General features: G+C 34.3%; 1 protein-coding gene across 4 annotated transcripts in view; it reads left to right on the forward strand.

Moving 5' to 3' along the window:
• LOC135131713 (pecanex-like protein 1) overlaps window positions 1-23,402 on the forward strand; it is a 36,843-nt gene that overhangs the window by 8,702 nt on the left and 4,739 nt on the right. For 2 of the 4 annotated variants that reach the window (XM_064059570.1, XM_064059563.1), the window contains 6 exons: window positions 49-213; window positions 10,842-11,597; window positions 12,135-14,104; window positions 15,139-15,691; window positions 16,332-16,525; window positions 16,753-17,387. In XM_064059570.1, the coding sequence (XP_063915640.1) occupies window positions 49-213; window positions 10,842-11,597; window positions 12,135-14,104; window positions 15,139-15,691; window positions 16,332-16,525; window positions 16,753-17,387 (4,273 nt within the window). The remainder of the gene's footprint in view (window positions 1-48; window positions 214-10,841; window positions 11,598-12,134; window positions 14,105-15,138; window positions 15,692-16,331; window positions 16,526-16,752; window positions 17,388-23,402) is intronic. The other 2 variants (XM_064059578.1, XM_064059585.1) reach the window with 2 other exon arrangements.

The raw sequence follows: 23,402 nt of genomic DNA on the forward strand, positions 1-23,402 counted from the left end.
TTCGAGATAGTAATGTTAGAGTAGTGTATGCCAAAAATGATGTTTTAGTGAATGAGCCAAATGTCTTCCGGAAGAGGAACGTGAAGAAAAATAGGAAAAGGAAGTTGGGGGAAGCGGTCAAAATGGGCGATGCCGAGAATTGCACGAGTTTGGTCGAGCTGGATTTGGATTGGTTGTTCGATGACGAGAATCATAGGAATCAGCATCGGATAGGTAAGTAGAAGGGGTATACTTGGTGACGGAAGCCTTACTAGGGAACGGCACGAGTTATAATGTTCGTCCGGTTTTTCTGAAAGTATAAAAATTTGATTCCAGTGAGTAAAAAAATACTTGCAACCATAATGGATCGCCATTTTCGCTTTACAGAAAACAAGGACATAAAAATATTTTAATTTTTTTCTTGCGAAAATTGTGTCATTAATCCAAATTGTAGGTACCTTCGGTTCTGTTCTATGGAGTGCTATTATATTAGTCTTATTTTGCTCTGTGTAACAAAATCTTTATACTTTTAGAAAAAAACGGGAGTTAAACTCGTGATATTTCCTTGTTGGATAAGAAATCTAGTAGTTCGCTATAGATGAAATTTATGCAGCCTCTAGCAAAATAATGAATCAGACTTGACGATAAGTTTGAAGCGCGCACGGACGTGTATAGGAACAAGGAGTGTGAAAAAGAAAAAAAGTAAGACGGGAATATTTTTTTAGTACTGTTTCTGTTGACTGTATTAATAGCAATATTCACATTGAGGGGTTATCTACTGCTCTGTAGCCGCAACTTTCACATGTACTAGGAATTGCCTAAATTTAATAAAGGTCTTACAAGAAATTGTTAAGATTTTTTATCGTTTAAGGAACTAAGGCGGAATGCAATTTTGATGCTGCATTGTAAGTGACAAAAAGTGTATTTTCGAAAATAAGGTTTTCATGTTTACTGTATGGTATGGTCGTAAATGGTGTAAATAATGCAGCTTGCTACAAGAATTGCTTTTGTGTGGGGTGTAATGAAAAACGCACAAATACTGTAACGTATTTTTTTCTTTTCTATTTTCAAAATTTTGAAGATTAGATAAGAAAGAGGAAAAAAGGAAGAATTTGGAACCCTTGGAATTGCGCTCCTAGGATTTGTAGTATGGTTTCATCATATATTTACAGTTGGAATAGACGTTGACACTCGTGCGTATTTCAGATCAGCCACAATAATTTATTGCAGTCTCGACATGAAAATTTCTAATAAGGAGATTATGTCATTGTGGCTTTAAAATAAGGGCAACCAATGGTTTATTTTTGGTAGCACAGAAATAAAAGAGAAAAACGTTGCCACTTCAAGGAGAAATTGTGTCTGAATTTTTTATTTTTTTTTAAGACGCACAACAGTTATTTTTTTAAGAACCGTTTTACACGTCATAGAATTACTCCGAAAATTAATACAAAAATTACTACTAAAATTAACGTTAGAAATTTTGCAAGTAAAATATTCTGTATTTTGATGGTACAAAAACATGACCATTAATTTGTTTACGTTTTGAACGTCTGTGTAATTTCTTGCACTATATAAAATATTTTTTCTACTCCTCTTATAGTAATCAGTCAATTACAAACGGGTGTCCTTTAAAGTAAATCCATCATTACTCACACGAGTGGGTAATATATATAATTACATAATTGTACAGAGGAATAGCATTTGCTGTGGATGTCATAAAAATTTGTCAAAAGTGACAGTTTGAAAATTTAACTTCCATCGTGTCTTTTATTGCTTAAAATATGAGCGATTCGGAGAGTGATTTCGAAAGTACTCCGCCGCAAATTGTTGACCAAGCATTGGACGCCGTCATCCACCTTCTCCCCAAAAAATCGAAGGGGAAGTACGAGATGGTTTATGAAAAATTTATGAGTTGGTGCAGGGACAATGGGGTCCACTCTTTTTCTGAGAATGTATTTCTCGCGTATTTTGATAATCTCAAACAGAAGTACAAACTGTCATCTCTTTGGGCGTTTTATTCGATGCTAAGATCAACTATAAATATCAAGCATAACGTGAATATTGAGAACTACCCGAAATTGCGTGCTTTCTTGAAAATACTGTCAGATGGCTTCAGAAGTAAGTTTTATTTCTTATAACATAATTTGTAATTGTTCTTGTTGTAGTTTTGAGGTAACTATAAATTGTGTTTATTAAACATATTAATAAGCCATTTTTTAGGTTTTTTATTTATAACTGAGGTCGTAGAAAAAGTATAGTATGTGTACTATATGTGTAATAGGCTTACCACTCGAGTTGTGAGCTATTACACACTCCCTCGAATTACCCCACTCGCTGCGCTCGTGGCTGCAAACTTCGAGGTCGTGTAATAGACTCTTTACTACTCTTGTTATGTAATATACTATTTCTTACAACATTTCTAATATACATTTTGGTAGTAATTTTCGTATGTAACGAGTGGTCAGAGTTGTATTCAGCAAGACAGATCAACAAAAATTCTGGTTGTCAAAAATTACAGTACGCATTAACATTTGTACATAGGCTTTTGCCAGAGAAACGAAACGCGTTGGAAGTTGTGAAATTAGAATATGAGGGTTATAATAGCTCGTAAAAATTTACTTTTGTCCTAAAATGGTTCAAGAAGCAAGACTGAATTTAGTAGCACCCCCGCTCATGAAATTTATATCGAATAACATTTACTTTTAATTATCGAATTTTCTGCAGTGTTTCTATCCCTTTGTAGTATTGCGTAGATTCTCAATTGAATTGTCACTTATTAAGAACCCACGAGTGGAATATTATCGCATCAAGAATTTCTGGGCGATCTGCGATTGGTCAGATTCGGTTCAACACAGCCATTTCACTGGTCAAATTTATATTATGCGTTGAATTGTCGTGGTAATTTTCGGAGTAATTCTGTGACGTGTAAAACGTCCCATTTCAAAAGAATCCTTTTCACTCACCGCTTGGAAGTTGTAGTCATGGAATAATAAATTTAATCTTTAATTAAAACATATTTAATCTAAAATACGGTTTGTACGGCAATATAGTAGCAACAATTAAAAGCCATCGATTAATAGTTGTAAAATTTACTCTAAAGTCTTGTATGCTTTTTTTCTGCACAAAGGAATACATTATCATTGTATCAGACTATAAACTTCTTTTCGAAACTAATCCTGGATTTCTATAAATGATTATACGGAGTAGGTTATGAAAACGTGCCGCCTCTCAGTTTTGAACCTTACTAAATGCCCAAGGACGCATGATAAAGACCACACGCCTTTGTATAACTGGTTGCTTAAATGCTTCATATCTTATTAAAAAATAAAACTAATTCATTAAACAAATTTATTGCGGTTAAACATCGCAGTAAATGTTGAAAACGTTCACCATTTTGTTCTAGGCACATGTTTATTCTCTTTTTAATTTCAAAAATGTTCTGTAATTCTTTCGTCAATAGCTATTGTTCAATTTCGTGTTGCAACAGGAACTCCTGACTGCTGAGGAAATCTTGTCAAAGATGTTTGCGGATTCTGCTCAAGTTGTCTTAAATCATCAACAAATTCCTCAGAGACTGAAGGTCTTCCACTGCCAGTTCGAACAAATCTGTTAATTACATCTCTAATGTGAGTCTCCAACGATGTTTTCTTGAATTATTAAATCACGGTATTTGGCCAGATTGTTGCTTACAAGCGGTTACAGAATACACATCTCTTCGTTTTCGAATATCCAATTGCGATAACAGACATAACAATGAAAGTGTCTTGTTTAACAGAATGAACCATTTTCACGGCCTTCGTACGCAAGCACCAAGAGTTTTGAAAACAACTATTTTGTTTTGAGCTTTGATCAACGAGAATTACTGTAATTCACACTTGAAAAACGTTAAAAGTAAAGTCCCTAGTTTTTAGACTTTAGTTAAAACAATAAAAACGATGATTTTAAATGACAGGTGACAAATGATATTAATGAGAAGTGAGAATTGTTATAATGAGGCATAATTTTAGAGAAGTTGGATTTTTGTAATCCATGGCCAATTACCCTTTTAGAATCATTTATTAAAAGCCCTGTATAAACAAAAGCACGGAAAAATTTTATTTGTTCGAATTGAATGAGAAACGCTGTCATTGCTGGTTGTTGCATTTGTTACGTGTCGCCGTTAACACGCCGGGCAGGACCAAACTGACAGCTACTTTTTTTAATGTGCAAATTTGATACTTTCTAGGTGAATATGGGGCGAGGAACATAATTTGTAATCAAGTCGTCTTTGGAAAGGATTTAGCATAGCTGTGATTAAACCACATTGATAAATGTCAAAAAAATGACAAATGTAAAAGCAAAAATGTTGGACAATTTTTTTTAATAAAGTAAGTGTGAAGTTACAAGCAGAGGTTATGTAAAGTTAATTAAATTTATGAAATAAGTAAAATTAAATTTCAGCAAATGCTGAAAATGTTGCTTACTTTGTTGTAAACATAATCAACATCTCTGCATTATTATTTACGTCGTTAATTTATTCTGTTAAACCTTAATTCCTACAAAATTCTCTGTATTTGTGCTAATAATCCAGGTGTCAAAAAAATCCTGTAACATTGGTATTGTGGTTTTAGCCCAATGCACTTGTCTTGTTGAGAATAACCTACTCCCATTTCATTATCGCAAAGTTGTGATTTAAAATCTGGCAAAATTTATTGCAGATATCTGATAACGATTAGGTTACCTTGAAGACGATTACATTGAAAAATCCAGTTAATTACATTATTATTAGATATTTTCATGTTTACTTTCAAGGAATTACCATACATCATTGACTAATTGCATTTTGAATTTTGGTGCTTCATATTCTCATGTTTTGAGAATGAATGTAACCACATAAAGGAAAACAGGCTTCGTTTGTAAAAAAGGTTTTCTCCAACAGTCGGTCATCAAATGTGCTCCAAAACCACTGACAATAGTCAGCCCTAGCTGCGAAATCGGCTTCATGTAGTTCTTGCACATACATATGTATTACTCGGTACGGAAACAGTTCTAAATTTTCCCCAGTATTGCTCGGAAACTCCATACAATAATCCCATTTGCTGCACTAAATGCCAAATGAATGTTGTAAGAGTTTGCTCTGTCTGACATTTCCAGTATTTTCTGCAGTTCTTTCGACCTGCCAGTTCCCCCCGTTCTTTGTAGAGAAGAGGTTTCTCGAAACTTTTATTAGACATCGTTTTAATGGGTTGACAATGTTGTTGGAGAATTCTTCCCGGAATTCATCCCAAGCCGCAGGAATCGAGCACTCTCACACACCGTTTACTTTCTGTTCATTTCGAAAATACGACATAAACGTTTTCTGTTCCAATGGATATGATATTTTTAAATAAATACCCAGATAGATTTCTGAAAAGAACTGTGTTTAATTTAAAGATTATTTCTCCAGGAGGCAGTAACAAACAAGAAATCAAGACAAGTAAGCTTAGAAGGGACGTAATAAATTACGTAAAATTTAAACCAAAGTTAAAAATCAGTTTAAAAGTGTCGTAGTTTTTGACTTTTCGGTTGTCAAATTACAAAACTATCACCAATTAAAACTAATTTTGTTAAAAACTTGTATGGCATAGCTTTAGACGCAGGGTTAAACTTCTCATTTCATTTGTTCAATTCCAAGGACGAATCGATTACAAATTACGTTCCTCGCCCAGTACATACATGCATAAAAATGATTTGATGACAAAATTGATGAAATTTACCTAATAATGATTAAGTGTATGCATATTTTTGGCTATTAAAAAAAAGGAAGTACTCTAATTTCAAACATTTTCGTATTATTTAAACATTTATGTTTTATTTGCTCACAAAACTTACTACTCATTTTTAAATTAACAAAGTTTTTATAGTTAAGAAAATTGTGTACAAAATGTTGATTTTTAGACCTTGCAAATAAGGTCTAAAGGTACGTGTCCACTGGAGAGTGACTTGGAGAGAATTCGCGAGAGTTACTTTCAAGGGCTTGTCGATTTGAGAGGATATTTTGGCAAATTTTGCTCGCCGATAGATGTCGATCAGACAAAGCTCTCAAAACCCTGTCCACTACACAGTTGCACTTGCGAGGAAAATGGACCCTCTTTACTCGAACCGACAAAGAATTTATGATTTTACGAGCCTTTTGTTAATTTATTTTTCACGAAATACGGTAAAATATTGCAGCTGTGAAAACAGGTAGTAAGAGGACATAAATTATTATGTGGACCTAAAATTGTGCTAAGAAATACGCAAATGCACGATGCTATTTCTATTCATGAAAGAGTAATAGTAACATTACGATTTTTTTGTATCAGGTACATATGTAAAAGTATGATGTAAATCATTGAACAAAATAAGGTGTTCTCCATAGGTTATGTCACGTACATTTTGGGGTTTTTGGACCTTTCTTTTCTGTGTCACAGGTTGTCACATTCATATGATCCCACCCTCTATTATAATGTCATACAATTTTAATGTAGAGTTGATTTTGATTAAATCAACATTGCAATTATTACTCTTATTTAATATTACGTAAAATCTTCTTTCCACATATCTCTTAAAAATGTAAAAAATTGGTCGAAAGTTGTTTCGACAGAACTTCCCTCGCACCGAAAGAACTATGAAACATATCTAACATTTTCGAGTTGAGTTTTTTCTTTACACAATTTTGTGATGACGTCATCAACATTTTTGCAAGGTCACGTATATCAACTTGGATTGGTGCAGTATAATACTAAAAATAACAGTAGATGAATATGAATGCAGTGATAAATCACAATTAAAAACTCAACATATTTTGCACACTTTGGATAGAATTTATTCTGAAAAATTTTGAGATGACGTCATCAAGTTTTTGTTGGGAATAAACATATATGTTTTGATTAACAAGTTACCACGCTTACAATAACCTTAAAACGTCTGGAAGATTTCAAAGTACCTATTCAGTTTTGCAATTCTTGTGTTATTCAGGAAACTAAAATCACGCATTCATTTTTTTTTGAGTCGCCCTGTATAAGCAAATCGAAAAAATATGAACACAATAATAAATTACAAGTATTATACTGATCATATATATTTTGCACATTTCGGGTGGAAATTATTCGGCAAAATTTTGAACTGACGTTATCAATTTTTTGGAGGGGATAAGCAAATATATTTTGATTAAAAGTTTATTATGCTTATCATAACTTTAAAACAGCTGTAAGAATCAAAATTAAATTGTAAAATGTTGTTTTATGTTTTCTTTTCCAAAAATCTGGAATCGACCCAGTACTTTTGGAGATTATCTGTATAATAAAAATCGGGACGGCAGACAGACGGACAGACAGACAGACGGAAACTAGAGACTTATTTTTTCGTACTCTAGGGGTCATGAAAGGTCGAGAAAACGTAAAAGTAGAGAATGGGCTGACGGAAATAACGATGTTTGAAAATTGTTAATATTTTTGTTTTGTTTTTATAAAGACTCAGCATATTAGAAATGAATTTAATTGATACCATAGCAAAGCACGTACTTTTGTTTACCTCCCCATAAAATATTATAACACAGATCTTAAAATTAATACGATTGCGATTTTTTTGTGAACCGCTTCATTACAAAAATTCTTTAGAAAATTAGAATTAGGCATTCTATTTAAAAAAGTACGTTGAATATTACGCCTCAAAAACAGAACACTCTGTATAGTTGAAAATAATTTTAGTGTATGCTACGCGGTTTCTATAGTCCTTTTTTTCCATATCGTGCAATTAGTTCTGCAGTTTGGTCTTTTGACCATCCAAATTTGGCCATGGCAAAGCTCACCACTCGCGGACAGAACTGTAGGAATTCGAAACGTGTTCGTATTGTGAAAGTACCTCCAGAGAGGCACAGCTTTGGTTTCCAACTAGAGCCCAAGTTCTAGCAAATTTGCTACCCTGTCCACTGCTCGGGTACACTAGCGAGAGAAACGAGCGATTTGTGCTGGACCGACAAATAATTTATGATTTTATGAGCTTTTTGTTAATCCTCTTTCAAGAAATTCAACTGAAATGTAAATGCTGGGAAAACAGGTAGCAAAAAGGGTATAGGTAAATTGTCTCCCGGGTTAGATTGGTAAGAGCGCTTAATACGACCCGCACCTGAAGATTATCATCCCGGCAGGTTATGATTCATCAAAGGACAATTACATGCAATGTTGTAGTGTGTAAAAACATCTATAAAATTATTGTCCCTAATAATTATATTTTCAGGTGAGGCAGGTATCAATTTATAAAAGCACTTGTGGATAAACACCGAAAATAAAAATAAATATTAATTTTTGAATACTCATGCTACTTAACAATACATTTGTAGTACCTAATATGTAAATTATTATTAAAAATTCATTTAAAAACGTTATTTGAATAATAAAAAATGAATTTACTTCGTTGTGCATAGTTTAATCTCGTACTACAACAAAATAATAATAATAATAATGAAGTATAATCAGAATCACTTATACAAACTATGATGTTTAATTATAAATTAAAAAAGTTAATCTAGTCTACTTTTCACATTACTTGCTTCAGATTTGCGACAAATGAACATAATTTAGTCATTTATTTTCGTTTTACATTTTTTTTAGTATTTAATAATTTCATAAAAATGTGTTACCTATCTCAAAACGCTGTATAAATGTTGAAGTCAGGTAAACGATCAGATTTGGCCGAATTGCGTAGTCCTTTTCACGACTGTTTGCATAGAATCATAAACGTGTAAAATAAGTCGGCTTTACTCGAGAAATAATTTATGATGAACTGCTTACTCTCGGGGAATACTTCCCCAATTCGAAGCTTGTTCACACGGACAGTATCTCTCGCAAGTAGAGGTGGGACGGGTAGTAACTATTCGTTACAAAGTATTCGGTACACGATGAGACCCGAACTACCGAGTATCGAAGTTGAAAAGTAATCGTTACTATTCGTCAATGATTACTGACCATTTCGTGATTTCGAGTATGCATTCTGGATTCAAATACTAAGGAATCAAGAATCGATTGCCGAAATACCGAGAATTACTGACCTCCTATATATCAAATACCCTTACTTTTATTTACTAACACTTCGCATTCAAGTTGAGTTGAATGTTGAATATAGAAAAAGAAATAAGTTAAAAATAATGCGGCCTTTTGTTACTTCGCTTGATTACTCTCAGACAAAAATTTAATGAAGTAACCAAAGTTACTAAATAATAATACATTTATAAAGTAAGTTTTTTGTTTTTTTTTTTTATTCTATGTAATATTATTTGATTTATTTTAATTTTTTTTTATGATTTAAATATATTTTTTGTATTATTCCAGAAATTATTAGATATTTTCATACCGCAATAAAACCATACCAAAGCGAGTTCCACTGAGTAATCAATACCCGAGGTAACGATTATAAATAACGATTACTTTTTTAAAATGTAACGAATACGTACGAATACACCAAAGTAACGATAATTCCCATCTCTACTCGCAAGTAAACGCAGTTTGGCTTGTCCACTGGAGAGAATATAGTTCGCGGCGAGATCAGCCGATCAGTGTTTCGTCTTTACTCGACTGGACTCGGAGCTCTCCAGGGCTGATTTTGAGGCGATTTCTCGCAAGTGGACACTTACCTTAAAAATCATCAAATCTAAGTATCTTTTAACATCTCAAAAATCGTCTGTTTCGATTCTGTTTCTTAAATAAAAAAAAAACACAACTCTTCATTTGCGACTTTATGATTAAATTGGACTGGATTAGTAGTGCAGAATTTTTACTAGGTGTACACAACAGCGTAGTTGGTATTGTTTGTTTAGTTTAATGTTATCCTAACAATTGAAACAGTAAAAAATACCAGTAAATAATTGAGGTTTAAATAATGAGCTTTGATTACTCATTGAATTGGTTGTAAATTGTTTCATGACGCACTCTTATATTAAAAGAAAAATACCCAGAAGTGTTTTTTGCGGTTATCAATTTTAGTGGTTATATATTCATTTACAGCTTTGTATAACTTTCACTGTTAGTTAATTTGTCGTTTTTTTCTTTAATAACATGTTATACAATACATTTGTGGAAGTAACAGGGCAATTATAGCCAAGTTTCTAGTTTTTCCTTTATAATAGTGCCTCAAGCAGAATACGTGAATGTTTATTTTCAAATAATAATTCGGAGTATGAGTTGGAACAATAGAATTTCTTATAAGATATTTATTTCTAAATACACGTTATTAAAATAAACCCTGTTCACTCTCATATTTAAAATATCTATTCGTTCTGTACGAGATTGTACCTTTTAGTTGAGAAAAAATGTATTAAAATTAATTTTAATAAAATGTCGCAACGGTCTTGAAAAATTCCTGGTATAATAAATAACAAAAAGGAGACTTTAATAGTGACGACGAGTTGTTTCATAATAATGATAATAATGATAATAATCAAATTATGTAATATTATTTATCGAAGAAATTTAATAACGTCGTGGCGCCATACAAGTGGATGTAGGGACTGTTATTGGTTGAAAATGAAAATTGTAATGGATTTAGGAGGGTTTTTTGTGTTTCATGGTATTATTTATGCGTTAAGATGCTATTATAGCCCTTTATATGTATTGTGTAATGTTCCCTTTTTTTGGATTACTACGAGTTCAGCAATGATCAACTGTACATGTATCGCCATGAGTAGATAATCCCTCATTTCACACTTTTATAGATTTTAATTTTACAAATTTGTAAACTTTTACCAAAACCGATATAGAACAGTACTAGGCCAGGCCAGGCCGTCTCCTACCATTTAAATGTTGTACCTGTAGCGGTTTCTTGTGGTTGAACTGTAACTACTAATCCCCAACCTAACTAACTTCCAGAACCTTTGAAAAGAGACACAGAATGGTCAAGTACCACGACCGTATCCTTAGAACATGACGTAAGCAAAGTCCTACAAGATCCAGTTCCTTCAGCTCGCAGTTTAGGTGCGATCCCCAAGAAATCGCGTACCAACTCTAGTCACAACGATCAATCCGGCCGCAGAACCCCAAAAAGCGAATCAGAAAAATGCAGCATGTGTCGGTGTAAGTCCGACCGACAGTCCGAGGAGAACGAACCTGCGAGGTCATCAAAAGAGAACAAAATCACCCAAACGCTTAGACAGAACGAGTGCCCTAGTCCAGTGGAAGGACTCGAATGTATAGTCGTACCCCAGCAAAAATCCCAAAGAGTCAACATTTCGAAACGCTACGAAAAGAATTCCAGAGACCGGAATGAAGAGGGATCATCAGGTGGTTCTAATAATGAATTGAGTACGCTTTTACCGACGCCTCCGCTTTTGTCTGCGTTCTTGGCCTCTAGAAGGGATTATCCGTTGTCTGTTTATTTGCCGCCTACTGAAGGGTTTAAGTTGAACCACGCTTCTCCGCAGAGGAGTAGGTTAAAGAGGAGTCGGGTGAGTAGGAGGAGGTCTGGACAAAGAAGTAAGAGGGATAGTGCAATAGCGAGTTCTTTGTCGGCGGGACATGGAACACATTGTGCCAAAAATTTCAACGATACGACGGACGGGTCTGTGCACTGTTTCATGGACGAACACGGGAATTGGATAACTTACACGTTTGACGAAAAAGGATTGGGTAAGTTTAAATGATGATTACTTTGTTTTAATTGAAACAGCGCTGTGTTAATTAAATATTTAAACGAATGTGTGCAGCGTTGAAGGCCTGGAGAGGACATGTAATTGAAATAATTATGTTTTTCTTCGTGTTAATACCAGCGTTGATAGCAACAATTATTGTCTTGTGACGGGTCTTACCCCTGAATATAAAGTTAGTTTGAAAATAAGATTAAGATTTTAAAAATTGTCAAATTTCACTTTTGAAAATTATTGTTGAAAATTACTTTGAAAAATTTTATATGTTAGAATTACCACGGCCAACTGGTATTACTAACTATTACGATCGCCGCGCTGTAAAATATAGTATTTTTTTTAGAATTCGTATTTAATTTTCCGTCTTGTTTTATTTAACTTTTGCTATATCAATATTTATGTGCTTTTTAACTCGTAAAGATACATTTTTAATGTGTAAAACTACGCAATATTGGTTAAATTTCCTTTTATAATTATTTATTGTTGTTGAAAAGCTGAAACTGAAAAAAATGACTTCTTATAGGAACAGCAAATACTCGACTTCAAGACAAGCCCTCTACGAGCAACAAAACGTCGTCGGTTCGCCGTCGTCAAAGTGACACCGCCTCGACATCGCGCACCACCAGGAACAACTCCCAAGATTTATGTGACAGCAACAGCACTGAATCGATATGTAATAGCTCAGTGTCTATAATCTTAGACGCCCCCCCTTCAAAGACTCCATCCAACACCATGATCCCTGTCCAGAGTTCAACAGATATTCATCCATCACAGCCCTCAAGAGTGCGAGATTCAATCCGTCGCAGACTTTTATCAAATCCGGGGATAGACCCCCTCGACTCATTGATTAGTATAGTGCAAGGTGATAACGACGGTGATGTCGAGGCAAATTTAGGCAGAAACCAATTTAAGTTTATTCAAAATTCCGATCAAGTGAATAACAATTACCCAAGGACGAAGTCGTTTTACAAGTTTAAAGTGTTTCCGTGGATTTACGTCAAAGTGACTTTAGATCGGTTGAAACTGCTTGCGTTGTTAGATAGGAACTTGACGTTTTTCGAAACGTTGCTGTCGATTTTTTTCGGGATTCTAGTCTCCGTTTCTGGTGCTATTTTGTTGTATTATAATTTTTACGAAGATTTGATGGCTTTCATCTTTTGTTTCGTTATGGCGAGTTGCCAATATTCGCTAATTAAGAGTGTGCAGCCTGACGCGGCGTCGCCTACTCACGGTTTTAATAGGATCATAGCCTACTCAAGACCTATATATTTTTGCATATGCTCTTGTGTCATCCTCACTCTAAATTCCTATATTGACCAAAGCTCTGAAGCTCAGTCGTATAGTCTTAGCAGCGGGGGTTTGACAAATGCGCAGGTGTTGTTACTCATCCGTGATTTTCTCGTCAAGTTCATACTCTTTTTTCCGATATTGTTTTCGCTAGGTTTGTTTCCTCAAGTCAACACCTTCGTCATGTATCTTCTCGAACAGATCGATATGCATATTTTCGGCGGAAATGCAATGTCGAGTCTTCTCGCTTCGTTCTATTGCATATTCCGTTCGATTTTGGCTGTGAGTGTAATGACCGGTTTTGCCTATGGAGGTCTAATCGAACCGAAAGGTTCCCGACATATTTTGTTTTCGATATTTTGTGCCTGTTTAGTGGCTTGTTCTTATCATTTGAGTAGAAGTGCAAGCGACCCCTCTCATATATGGAACATCGTGAAGAGACACGTGTTGCCTACCGATCTCTACAGGGAACATAGTAAAGATAAAGTCGATAAAGTAGAGAGCAAAGAAGAGAAACCACTAACTGAAAAGAAAGAAAAATCGGTGAAGTTTCCGAGTGAAACCAGCGAGACTAAAGCTGGAGTGGATCATGTGGACCCTTTACCTCACAAATTGCAAAAAACCGTAAACGCTCGACTTAAAAATGATATCATTTTGTGCGGATTAATAGCGGTTTTAGTGTTCAGTGTGCATGCCAGTACTGTATTTACGGCGCTTCAACCGGAGTTGAGCCCCGTCTTGTGGATTATTTCAGCAGTTTTGGGGTTTATACTACACTATGTTACGCCACAATTAAGGAAACAACTGCCTTGGATGTTCATAGCTAACCCTGTATTGAGATCAAGGGAGTTGATGCAGTATCAGATAAGAGGTCCTGCTAAAATCATGTGGTTTGAGAAGATGTACATTTACTTGTGTTTTGTGGAGAGGAATATTTTGTATCCATTGTTGTTCCTGTCGGTTTTGACTGAAGATTCCCCGAATGTTGCGAAAAAGTTTGGAAAACTTGAAGGCTCTTTCATTGTTGTTGTGTGTGGCTTAAAGTGTTTGCGAGGCTCTTATTCGAATCAAGGTTTCCAGTACCTCATTGTCACTTTCACGGCTTTGTTTTTTCGGTACGACTATGGTTTCCTTCAGCAGACGTTCCTTGTAGAGTACTTTTTTATGAGCATCATATTCCACAAGTTCTACGAACTACTGTTAAAGGTAAGATTAATATTGGTGTTCTAGAATTGTCACAAAAAGTGTATTAGTGTAAATATGTCATTTCCAATCTATGCTTAAGTTCGTTTTGATTGACAAGGTACGAAACCCAAAGTTTGTAACATGTGTACTAAATATAAAATTTTGTTGTTGTCAAAATAAGTTAAAATTGTATTTACAAAACAAAGTCAGTTGCGACAAAAGACGAGGCTAGGTAGTAAAAACTAGTAGCTTACTAGAAAAAAATCCTATATCTGATACTTCAGATGGAGTATTTTTCTATTTTTACAAGTACATATCTGCTTTTTAAAAATTTAATATTAGTACAATTAATAAGATAATGAAGTTTCAATTTGAAGATTTTTTTAGTACCCATCGCTGTTGTAATTGGTACATGTAATGCATTATTGATAATATGTATTTCAAAAAGCATCCTCAGAAGTAGGAGATCAATATTTCGCAATCGTTAAAAAAAAAATGGTGTGTATTAGGAAAAACCAATTTATAAATGCGAATAGGATATACATCGTTCAAGAAAATTGGTGATATGCCTTGTTTGAATATTACACTAGTTTGCAACAAAAAATCATGAAAAAAAAAATAATAGGTCGACTTTACTAAGTTGTAAAATGTGTATTACCTTTATTATAACACCGATAATACAGAATTAGAAAAACTGTCGACGCGTTTCTCCAACCACGTTGGCATTATTCAGACGTTATTAACCGACGTGGTTGGCGAACACAATTTCTTAGGTAACCCTATATTAGTCTTTGAGCTCTAAAATTTGGTGCCAATGAGACGCTTTCATGTCATAAACTAAGTAACCTAATTTGCTTCCAAAAAGAGTTCCTTGATGTGTTGAGATTCATTGTTCGGTGATATTTAATATAACAAATGGAGTAAAGTCTTCTGAACTTATATATAATCCCTTGTTCAATTAATAACCAGATTATCTATATCTCTGCATCCTTTTATGCGACAATTTTAGGACACCTCTAAACTGATAACCAGTATAGACAAGTTGTGTATTCTAGGTCCAATTCGTGGTGACTTACATCGCTCCATGGCAGATCACGTGGGGCTCGGCTTTCCATGCTTTCGCTCAACCATTCTCAGTACCTCATTCCGCAATGCTTTTTGTACAAGCCTTCATTTCGGCTCTACTTTCAACACCTTTGAACCCATTCTTAGGCAGCGCCATCTTCTTAACGTCCTACGTTCGACCTGTAAAATTTTGGGAACGTGACTATAACACTCGAAGAGTTGACCACTCGAATACACCGCTGTCATCGCATCTGGATCGAAATTTAGGAGCTGACGACAACAATCTAAACTCGATTTTTTACGAACATTTGACACGGTCGCTGCAACATTCTTTGTGCGGAGACTTGATTATGGGAAGATGGGGATTGGTGAATCAAGGAGATTGTTTCGTCTTGGCTTCAGATTATTTGAATTGTTTAGTTCATATAATCGAGTTGGGGAATGGATTGGTGACGTTTCAAATGAGGGGACTGGAGTTTAAAGGAACTTACTGCCAGCAGAGAGAAGTTGAAGCCATCACGGAAGGAATCGAAGAGAACCACGGTAACTTGGTAGTAGGGGAGGGTTGGGAAGTACCGAGTTCAATAAGTCCGTCTCAAAAACAGTTTACTTTGTGCATTTGAGGCGGACATTTTTTTTATCAAACTGAACAAAAAGGTTTCAGTATTGATATTAGCTTGATGTTTTTTTTTTGTGCTATATAATTGCATTTACACATTTTGACAGCTAGTTGATTGTGTGAGTAAGGTGATATGAATAAAATTAACTTACCACCAACAAATTTGAAGTTGAAGTTTTGAGTTCAAACGTGTTTTTGGAGTTTTCGATCATGCAAAGCGGACTTATTCAAGTTTTTAGTCAAAGTTTTTTATCTTCATGTGATTGCTTTACTTGTAAGATCCATGTGCAGTTTAAAGTTTAAACATTTCGATGATTACTTAACTAAAATCGGAACCACTACTGAATGTGTTTCTACAAGAGCCTCAGATTTTTAACTTGGAAATATATTTATTTTTATTCATATCACATAAACCCCTAAACCGTGATTTCGAATCAACTTGGCCACGTGATACCTACATCAGATCTTTTTTTGTTTTTTTTTTCTTAGAGGTAGATCTTGGCTGTCGGTATTGCCTAGCTTTCCCCCTTAACTGAATCTTTATTTAATTTTCGTAACTTTTAGTATGTTGTTGTTACGAAGCAGACCATTCCATCGGGGTATTGAGCATCAGTTCCGCATTCAGTCAGCGCTGGCTTGCCTGGGAGGTCACCGCATCGAAGTACATTCTGGAAGGCTACAGCATATCAGACAACAGTGCCGTTTCCATGCTTCAGGTGTTTGAATTTCGGAAAGTCCTGATCTCATATTATGTTAAAGTAAGTTGAATGTTTGAATTTATTGTTAAAATGATGTTTAGAATCTTCAACTTAAAGCACCAATTTAGAATTTTGCTTGATATGTTTTGTTCCATTTAAAAACATTAAGTTGTGGCCATTTCCGAGCAAACCAATATCAGTCTTTACATTGTTGACTTTGTAAATTGTAGATCGTTCCGGAACTTTCAACCAACCTTGTCTAATAACTATGTACCTTTTGTTCACAGAGCATCATTTTCTACACCGTCCGCTCTCCCAAATTAGAAGAGTGGCTGTCTTCTCAAACAATCCTCCGAGCCCTTCAGCCCATGGAACACAAGAACTTCGTCGACTTGGACCCCGTTTTCAACTATAACATCGACGAGGACTTCGACATGTCCAGCAGTGGCATGACACGCCACATGTTTTGCCAAATCCACGGAGAATGGATCACCTTCTGCGTAGAAAAAGCAGAGAAAAACGTCGATTCCGGCAATAATTCGACTTTAGTTCTTTTGTGTTTCGCGTTGAGTTTGTTGGGTCGTAGGGCCTTGGGAGCAGTTTCACACAACACGGTTTCGAGCGTGGAGTTTTTTCTTTTCGGTTTACATGCGTTGTTTAAAGGTGATTTTCGTATCACGTGTGCGAGAGATGAGTGGGTTTTTACCGATATGGATCTTTTGAAGACTGTAGTGGCGCCGGGTATTCGGATGTCCCTGAAGTTGCATCAGGATCATTTCATGTCGCCGGATGAGTATGAAGAATTGCCAGCGTTGTATGAAGCTATATGCAAGCACGAGGAAGAGTTAGTTATATCGCATGAAGGGGATCCTGCGTGGAGGAATGCTGTACTTAGTGGAACGCCGAGTTTGTTAGCTTTGAGGTATAGTAAATGTAGGTCAGTCGTTAGAAATAGAAACTGCGCATGAAAAGATATAAATTATTATTATTATTCTGAAATCTCAACCTGAATTCATTCGGATTCTTGTATATGTGGTTTTTGTTCTTTAATATTGAGGTAAGCGATGAAATTTCGCACGCATTTTCCGATTATAGTTCGAGTTTTCTTTGGACCCGTTTTGGTAATATGTAATGGTAACAGTAATTTGTTTTGAATTCGGTTTGTTACTTCCAAGGAAGAGTTTTGGGGGTTAGCTGAGCAATTGATTCGAGAAAGGGAGAATATTTTGGAGGGAATGTGGGTATCTACGGAATGTAAAATTTGGGACTACGATTACCGACCCAAGTATATTTTATTGTACGTTTCAAACCATCTGCGCTGAAAATTATTTTTACCAATGAGAGCAAGCACACCCAGTAGCGTCTCGTCACCCTGCTCGTGTTTTTACAAATTTTTCATTTGTTTGTTCACGCTGTTTGGTATTTGTGATCAGTGTTGTGTAGAACCTGTATCTCTTTCTTGTTTGGAACAAAAGGAAAATTAAATGATAGTTTCGTAGACTGTAAATTTAAGGACGGCGAGGTATTTCATTGGGTATAAATGCAAAAACATTTAAATTTTATGGGGAAAAAATGAATCACAATCATACCCATTCATGATGTTTTAAAATTATTTTACATTTAACTAGCAGTATGACAACTCTGCGGACTCTGTTAGAAATGAGTATAAAGAACTTATACATTTCAAAGGGAAAAAAATATATTTCTATAAGAACGTTTTATAAAAGAAAAATCTCTTTTGAAACAGTATCACGTGGCTTTTTAAATAAGAAGATATTTTTCCTTTTATTGCTGTTTACGTGATTTACTTGAAGATGCCACATTATTTCTTGGAGATTTACAAATTGCAAATTTTCTAGATTTAAGGACATACTTTTGAGAAAAAATGTATTTTCTTCCGTTTATTGTATTTGTAAAATCTGATAAGTTTGTAACTAAAATATTTTAAATAAGTTGTCACATCAGCATAGAGGTAGGAAGCTGTGTACATAATATTTCTAATGTAAATCTTTTTTCTACTTTGTTTTATTTTAATTTTTACTTCCCGAGCGTAAGCAAAGGAAGTATTGTAATCGAGTCCGTCGGCCGACTCTCTACTTTTACGTTTTCTCGATCTTTCATGACCCCTAGAAGACGAAGAAATAGGTCTCCCATTTCCGTCTGTCTGTCCGTCTGTCCGTCTGTCCGTCTGTCCGTCCGTCTGTCCGTCCGTCTGTCCGTCCGTCTGCCGTCCCGGATTTTTATTAGACAGATAATCTCCGAAAGTACTCGACCGATTGTTGTGAAATTTTGTACTTATATTAAGAATATCATGTAGATGGTAAAACGCTAACCAAAATTTGTCTAATCATCCCCACCACTAATGCGATGACGTCACTTCAAAATTGTACATAGTAAATGGGTTTTCAATTGTATAAAATAACATAGTCCTACACATGTAGTTTACAACTCTGAATCGACTTTTCACCCGAAACGTCCAGATTTTTGGAAAAAAAATCAAAATTATAAAACAACATTTTGAAATTTAATTTTTAATCTGCTAACCAGAATGCTTTGAAATGTTGCAGATGTTTTAAGGCTATAAAGAGCATCATAAATCTTTAGTCAAAAAATATTTGCTTATCCCCTCCAAAAACTTGATGACGTCAGCTCAAAAGTTTGTGGAATAAATCATATCTAAAATGTACAAAATATGATGAGTCTGTACTTGTGATCTATCACTCCATTCATATTTTTTGGATTTGCATATACAGGGTGACTCAAAAAAATTAATGAATGCGTAAATATATTTTATTGATTTAATCAGGAACTACAAAACGGAATGCTCTGACATCTTGCACATGTTTTAAGGTTATAAAGAGCATAATATATGTTTAGTCAAAATATATTTGCTTATCCCCTCCAAAAACTTGATGACGTCAGCTCGAAAATTTGCCGAATAAATCATATCTACAATGTACAAAATATGATCAGTCTGTACTTGTGATCTATCACTCCATTCATATTTTTTGGATTTGCATATACAGGGTGATTCAAGAAAATATGTGAAAGCGTAAATTTATTTTACTGATTTACTCAGGAACTACAAAACCGAATGCTTCGAAATCTTGAAGATATTTTAAAATTATCATAAGCATGGTAAATTTTTGATCAAAACGTATTTGGTCGTCCCCCCTAAAAAATTTATGACGTCACCACAAAATTTTGCTGAATAAATCCAATCTAAAATGTACAAAATATGGTGAGTCTCTTCTTGTGATTTATCATTCCATTCAAATTTTTTCGATTTGCATATACAGGGTGACTCAAAAAAATTTATGAAGGCGTGAATTTATTTTATCGATTTAATCAGGAATTACAAAACCGAATGCTTTGAAATCTTGGGAATATTTTAAAGTTATTATAAGCATGGTAAACTTTTGTTCAAAATGTATTTGTTCATACCTCCTAAAAAAATTGATGACGTCACCCTTAAATTTTGCTGAATAAATCCTATCTAAAATGCAAAAAATATGATGAGTTTGTACTTGTGATTTATCATTCCATTCATATTTTTTAGATTTTCTTAAGAGGTGGTTCAAAAAAATTAATGAAGTCAATTTATTTTATTGATTAAATTAAAGGCAACACTTATTATTAGTATTACACACCAACCAACCCAATTTGGTAGACACAATATTTGTTAAAGGAAAAACTCGGTTGAAACATAAGGGTAGCACGCTTATTTACATCGACTTTAACATTACAGACCTGCATTTGTTTTATGCGCTCACTTGGTTCCGCGAATGTGAAATAGACATGTTTATAATCAACCAATTGTGAATTTCACCGTCAAGAATTAAAATAAAACCCAATGTTTTATATAATAAACGGAAGTCGAAGCAATAAAACCGATGGTCGTTTTGTTTACAGTTTCTCTGTTTGACTCTCACGTATGCTGTTACGCCTGTCATCTTAAATTAAGAATGTTTATACATACATGATTTTCAGTTGCCTCTGATACGTATACGTGAGTAAATTGTTTCGTTATTTTATTGATTATTATTACAAATCAATATTCAAAACGACCCAATTCATTTTCCCGAAAATTTGAGAATATAATAATTTTATTCTTAGTATTACACTACATCTATCCCAACTGATATACGTGCCCTTGCAAAAATGTTGATGACGTCATCGCAATTTTTTTTTAAATTCCCACTACAAAAATGTAATGAGAAAAAAAACACAATAGGCATGCAGTCGTCAAGTTTCCGACAGCGAGGGAAGTACTGTCTAAACTCTTTAGACCAATTTTTTATTTCATAGGCTCGTTCAGAAAAAAAAAACTATCTATAGTGTTTACCATTTCTATTAAAACACGTACATATTCAGACTATTTTCTAACTAAATGCCGTTCACAATCACCGAAACAACTGCTAAATTTTAAACAAAATCAACAAATGGCGTTTCAAGAGAAATGGCAAAGACAGTATACTAGTTTCCCAAAAAACTTGTTTAGATAGATATTTTTTACAACACTTTGTTGCTTTGGCTTAAAGCAATAATAGTTAGCCTCGTACTCTCTCTCTCCAGTATATTCTGCCCTCCCTGGTTGATATTTTGATTTTGTTTAACCCATTGAGGAAAATTCTTGTGAAATCATTATGGACATACGAGTTGTCGAATTATTGTAGAGAAACGGACTTTCTTAGAGGTTGCGTTTCCTCGGTGAATCAATAATATTATATCAATCATTGGCGTAATAATACTACGTACTGGACGGAACTTAAAAAAGGATATCACGGTGACGAGACCTAAAGCGAGTCGATCAGCTGTTATGTGACAAAACATTATCTGCGGCATTGTTTTTATAGTGAATTTACACCCTGTTTATTAAAAATTTAGTGTTGTTTAAGTGACTTTACCGTGTTTATTAAAAATTTAGTGTTCTTTAAGTGATTTTGCCGTGTTTATTAAAAATTTAGGGTTGTTTAAGTAAGTAAATCTATGGTAATAAATTCATGGACTAATTAAAATGTAAAATTAAAAACATGATTCATTCATGTTGTGCGTACAATTGTACCCAAAGGTACCAAAAAGGAAGTGGGATTTCATTTCATTCGTGAGTGTATATAGAAGTGATCCAAGTCAACCAGACTTTTAAATGAAACATATTTTTTCAGTTTTTCAAAAGATGAAAATTTAAGGAACCAATGGATTCTTGCTGGAAAAGAGATAAATTTGTGCTCATGGCAAGCAACCATTCTAAAAAATCAGATTTTGAATACAATTTTGGAAAGTTATCATTTGTTAAAGACTGTGCTGCCTCAATTTTTGATTATTCTCCGCATTTAAGGACATTTAACATGACTTGGAAGTGCCACAGAAGGTTCGAAAATTGTGGAATATTGCTAAATTAACAATAGACAGACAAAAACGAACCACAAAATTTTTAAGGAATAAGACTTATAGATTTAAAAACAGAATAAAATCCCTTGAAGACGTCACTCACCATCTGACAAATTTCAAGCGAATTTCTGACAATTGTTATTCCGTTTTACAGGTTTGGTGTTGGTGCATGCCCATTATATACAATTTTTTTTTTTCAATAAATTAGGGGACATATTTGAATTGCTAGCATAATGAAGAAATGAATTTGACACAGTTCAACTTTTCTAATTTCCCTCGTAGTGGCCAGCTGGTTTTTATAATGTCAAATTTATATACTTCAAGTATGTAAAAGCTTTTATTTTCAAACGTCATATAACTGATACTTATATGACGCTTTTACCGGGGTTTAAGTGTCATTTCTATGACACCGTGTTTGAACGGCGTATAAGTAGTACTTATACTCCGCCGGCGTATAAATAAAACATTTATACTCCGCCGGAATATAAATAAGTGAAAATCACAGTGGTTGCCAACCATAGTAACCATGGTAAGTGAAATCAAGGCAATTCGTTAATGAAGCAAGAAGATAGGAAATAATCATTTCAAAAGAAGATTAATCGTTTGAAAATAAAATATTGTATTTCATTCGGAGTTTAAGTGACTTTATGTGACTCGTATGGACTTAATTCGCCTCGCTATTGCTCGGCGTTTAATCGTCCATACTCCGTCACATAAAGTATCACTTAAACTCCTAGTAAAATAAATATCTATTATTTTCAAACGTCATATAACTGACACTTATATGACGGTCTTACCGGGGTTTAAGTACTGCTTATACTCCGCCGGCGTATAATAGTATATTAAGTATTAAGAACGGTAAGGGGTGTTTACTGGTCGAAGACAAAAGTTTGGAGACGGAGCGAAGCGACGTCCCCAATTTGTCTGAGGGTGGAAAATTCCAGTTGGATATTTCTTAACAAATGATTTAAATGCAGAAGAAAAAGCAAATGTGGTTAAAGGATGTCTAATAATGCTGAATAATATTGGAGTGAGAGTAACATCTTTCCATGACAAGAGTTTTAGGAGCTAATTTTTCTTGTGCTGATAATCTAGCAATACATTTTTCGCATCCTACAACTGGGGATCCGATTTTTATCATGCTTGATGTCTGTCATATGATAAAATTAATTAGAAATACTTTGGGGGGATTTTCTGGATTATTGTTGTTTGGATTTGTAATTAGCACAGTTTAAAGGAGCTACGCACACAGCAAATTTTTGTCGTATAATAAATAATGTTTTTGATGTTATGAATACTAGAAATACTCTAATTAAAGATCCGTATAAAAAGTCTATATCAAAATACAATTTTAGTTTTATAAAAAAAAAAATGTTAAACATTTGAAACATCATAAGGGTGGCAATATTTTGCTATCACAGAGAAGAACCGGATTTTTAGGATTATTAGTAAACGTGACTAGTATGTAGGGAATACATACAAAGCACAAACACTCTAAAGTACTTATTAACTTATAAAATAAGTCAGGATCATTTAGAAATGGTTT

The sequence above is a fragment of the Zophobas morio genome, unplaced genomic scaffold (genome assembly GCF_036711695.1).
Source record: "Zophobas morio isolate AGI-343-1 ecotype UQ-CSIRO unplaced genomic scaffold, CSIRO_AGI_Zmor_V1 ptg000002l, whole genome shotgun sequence".
NCBI lineage: Eukaryota > Metazoa > Arthropoda > Insecta > Coleoptera > Tenebrionidae > Zophobas > Zophobas morio.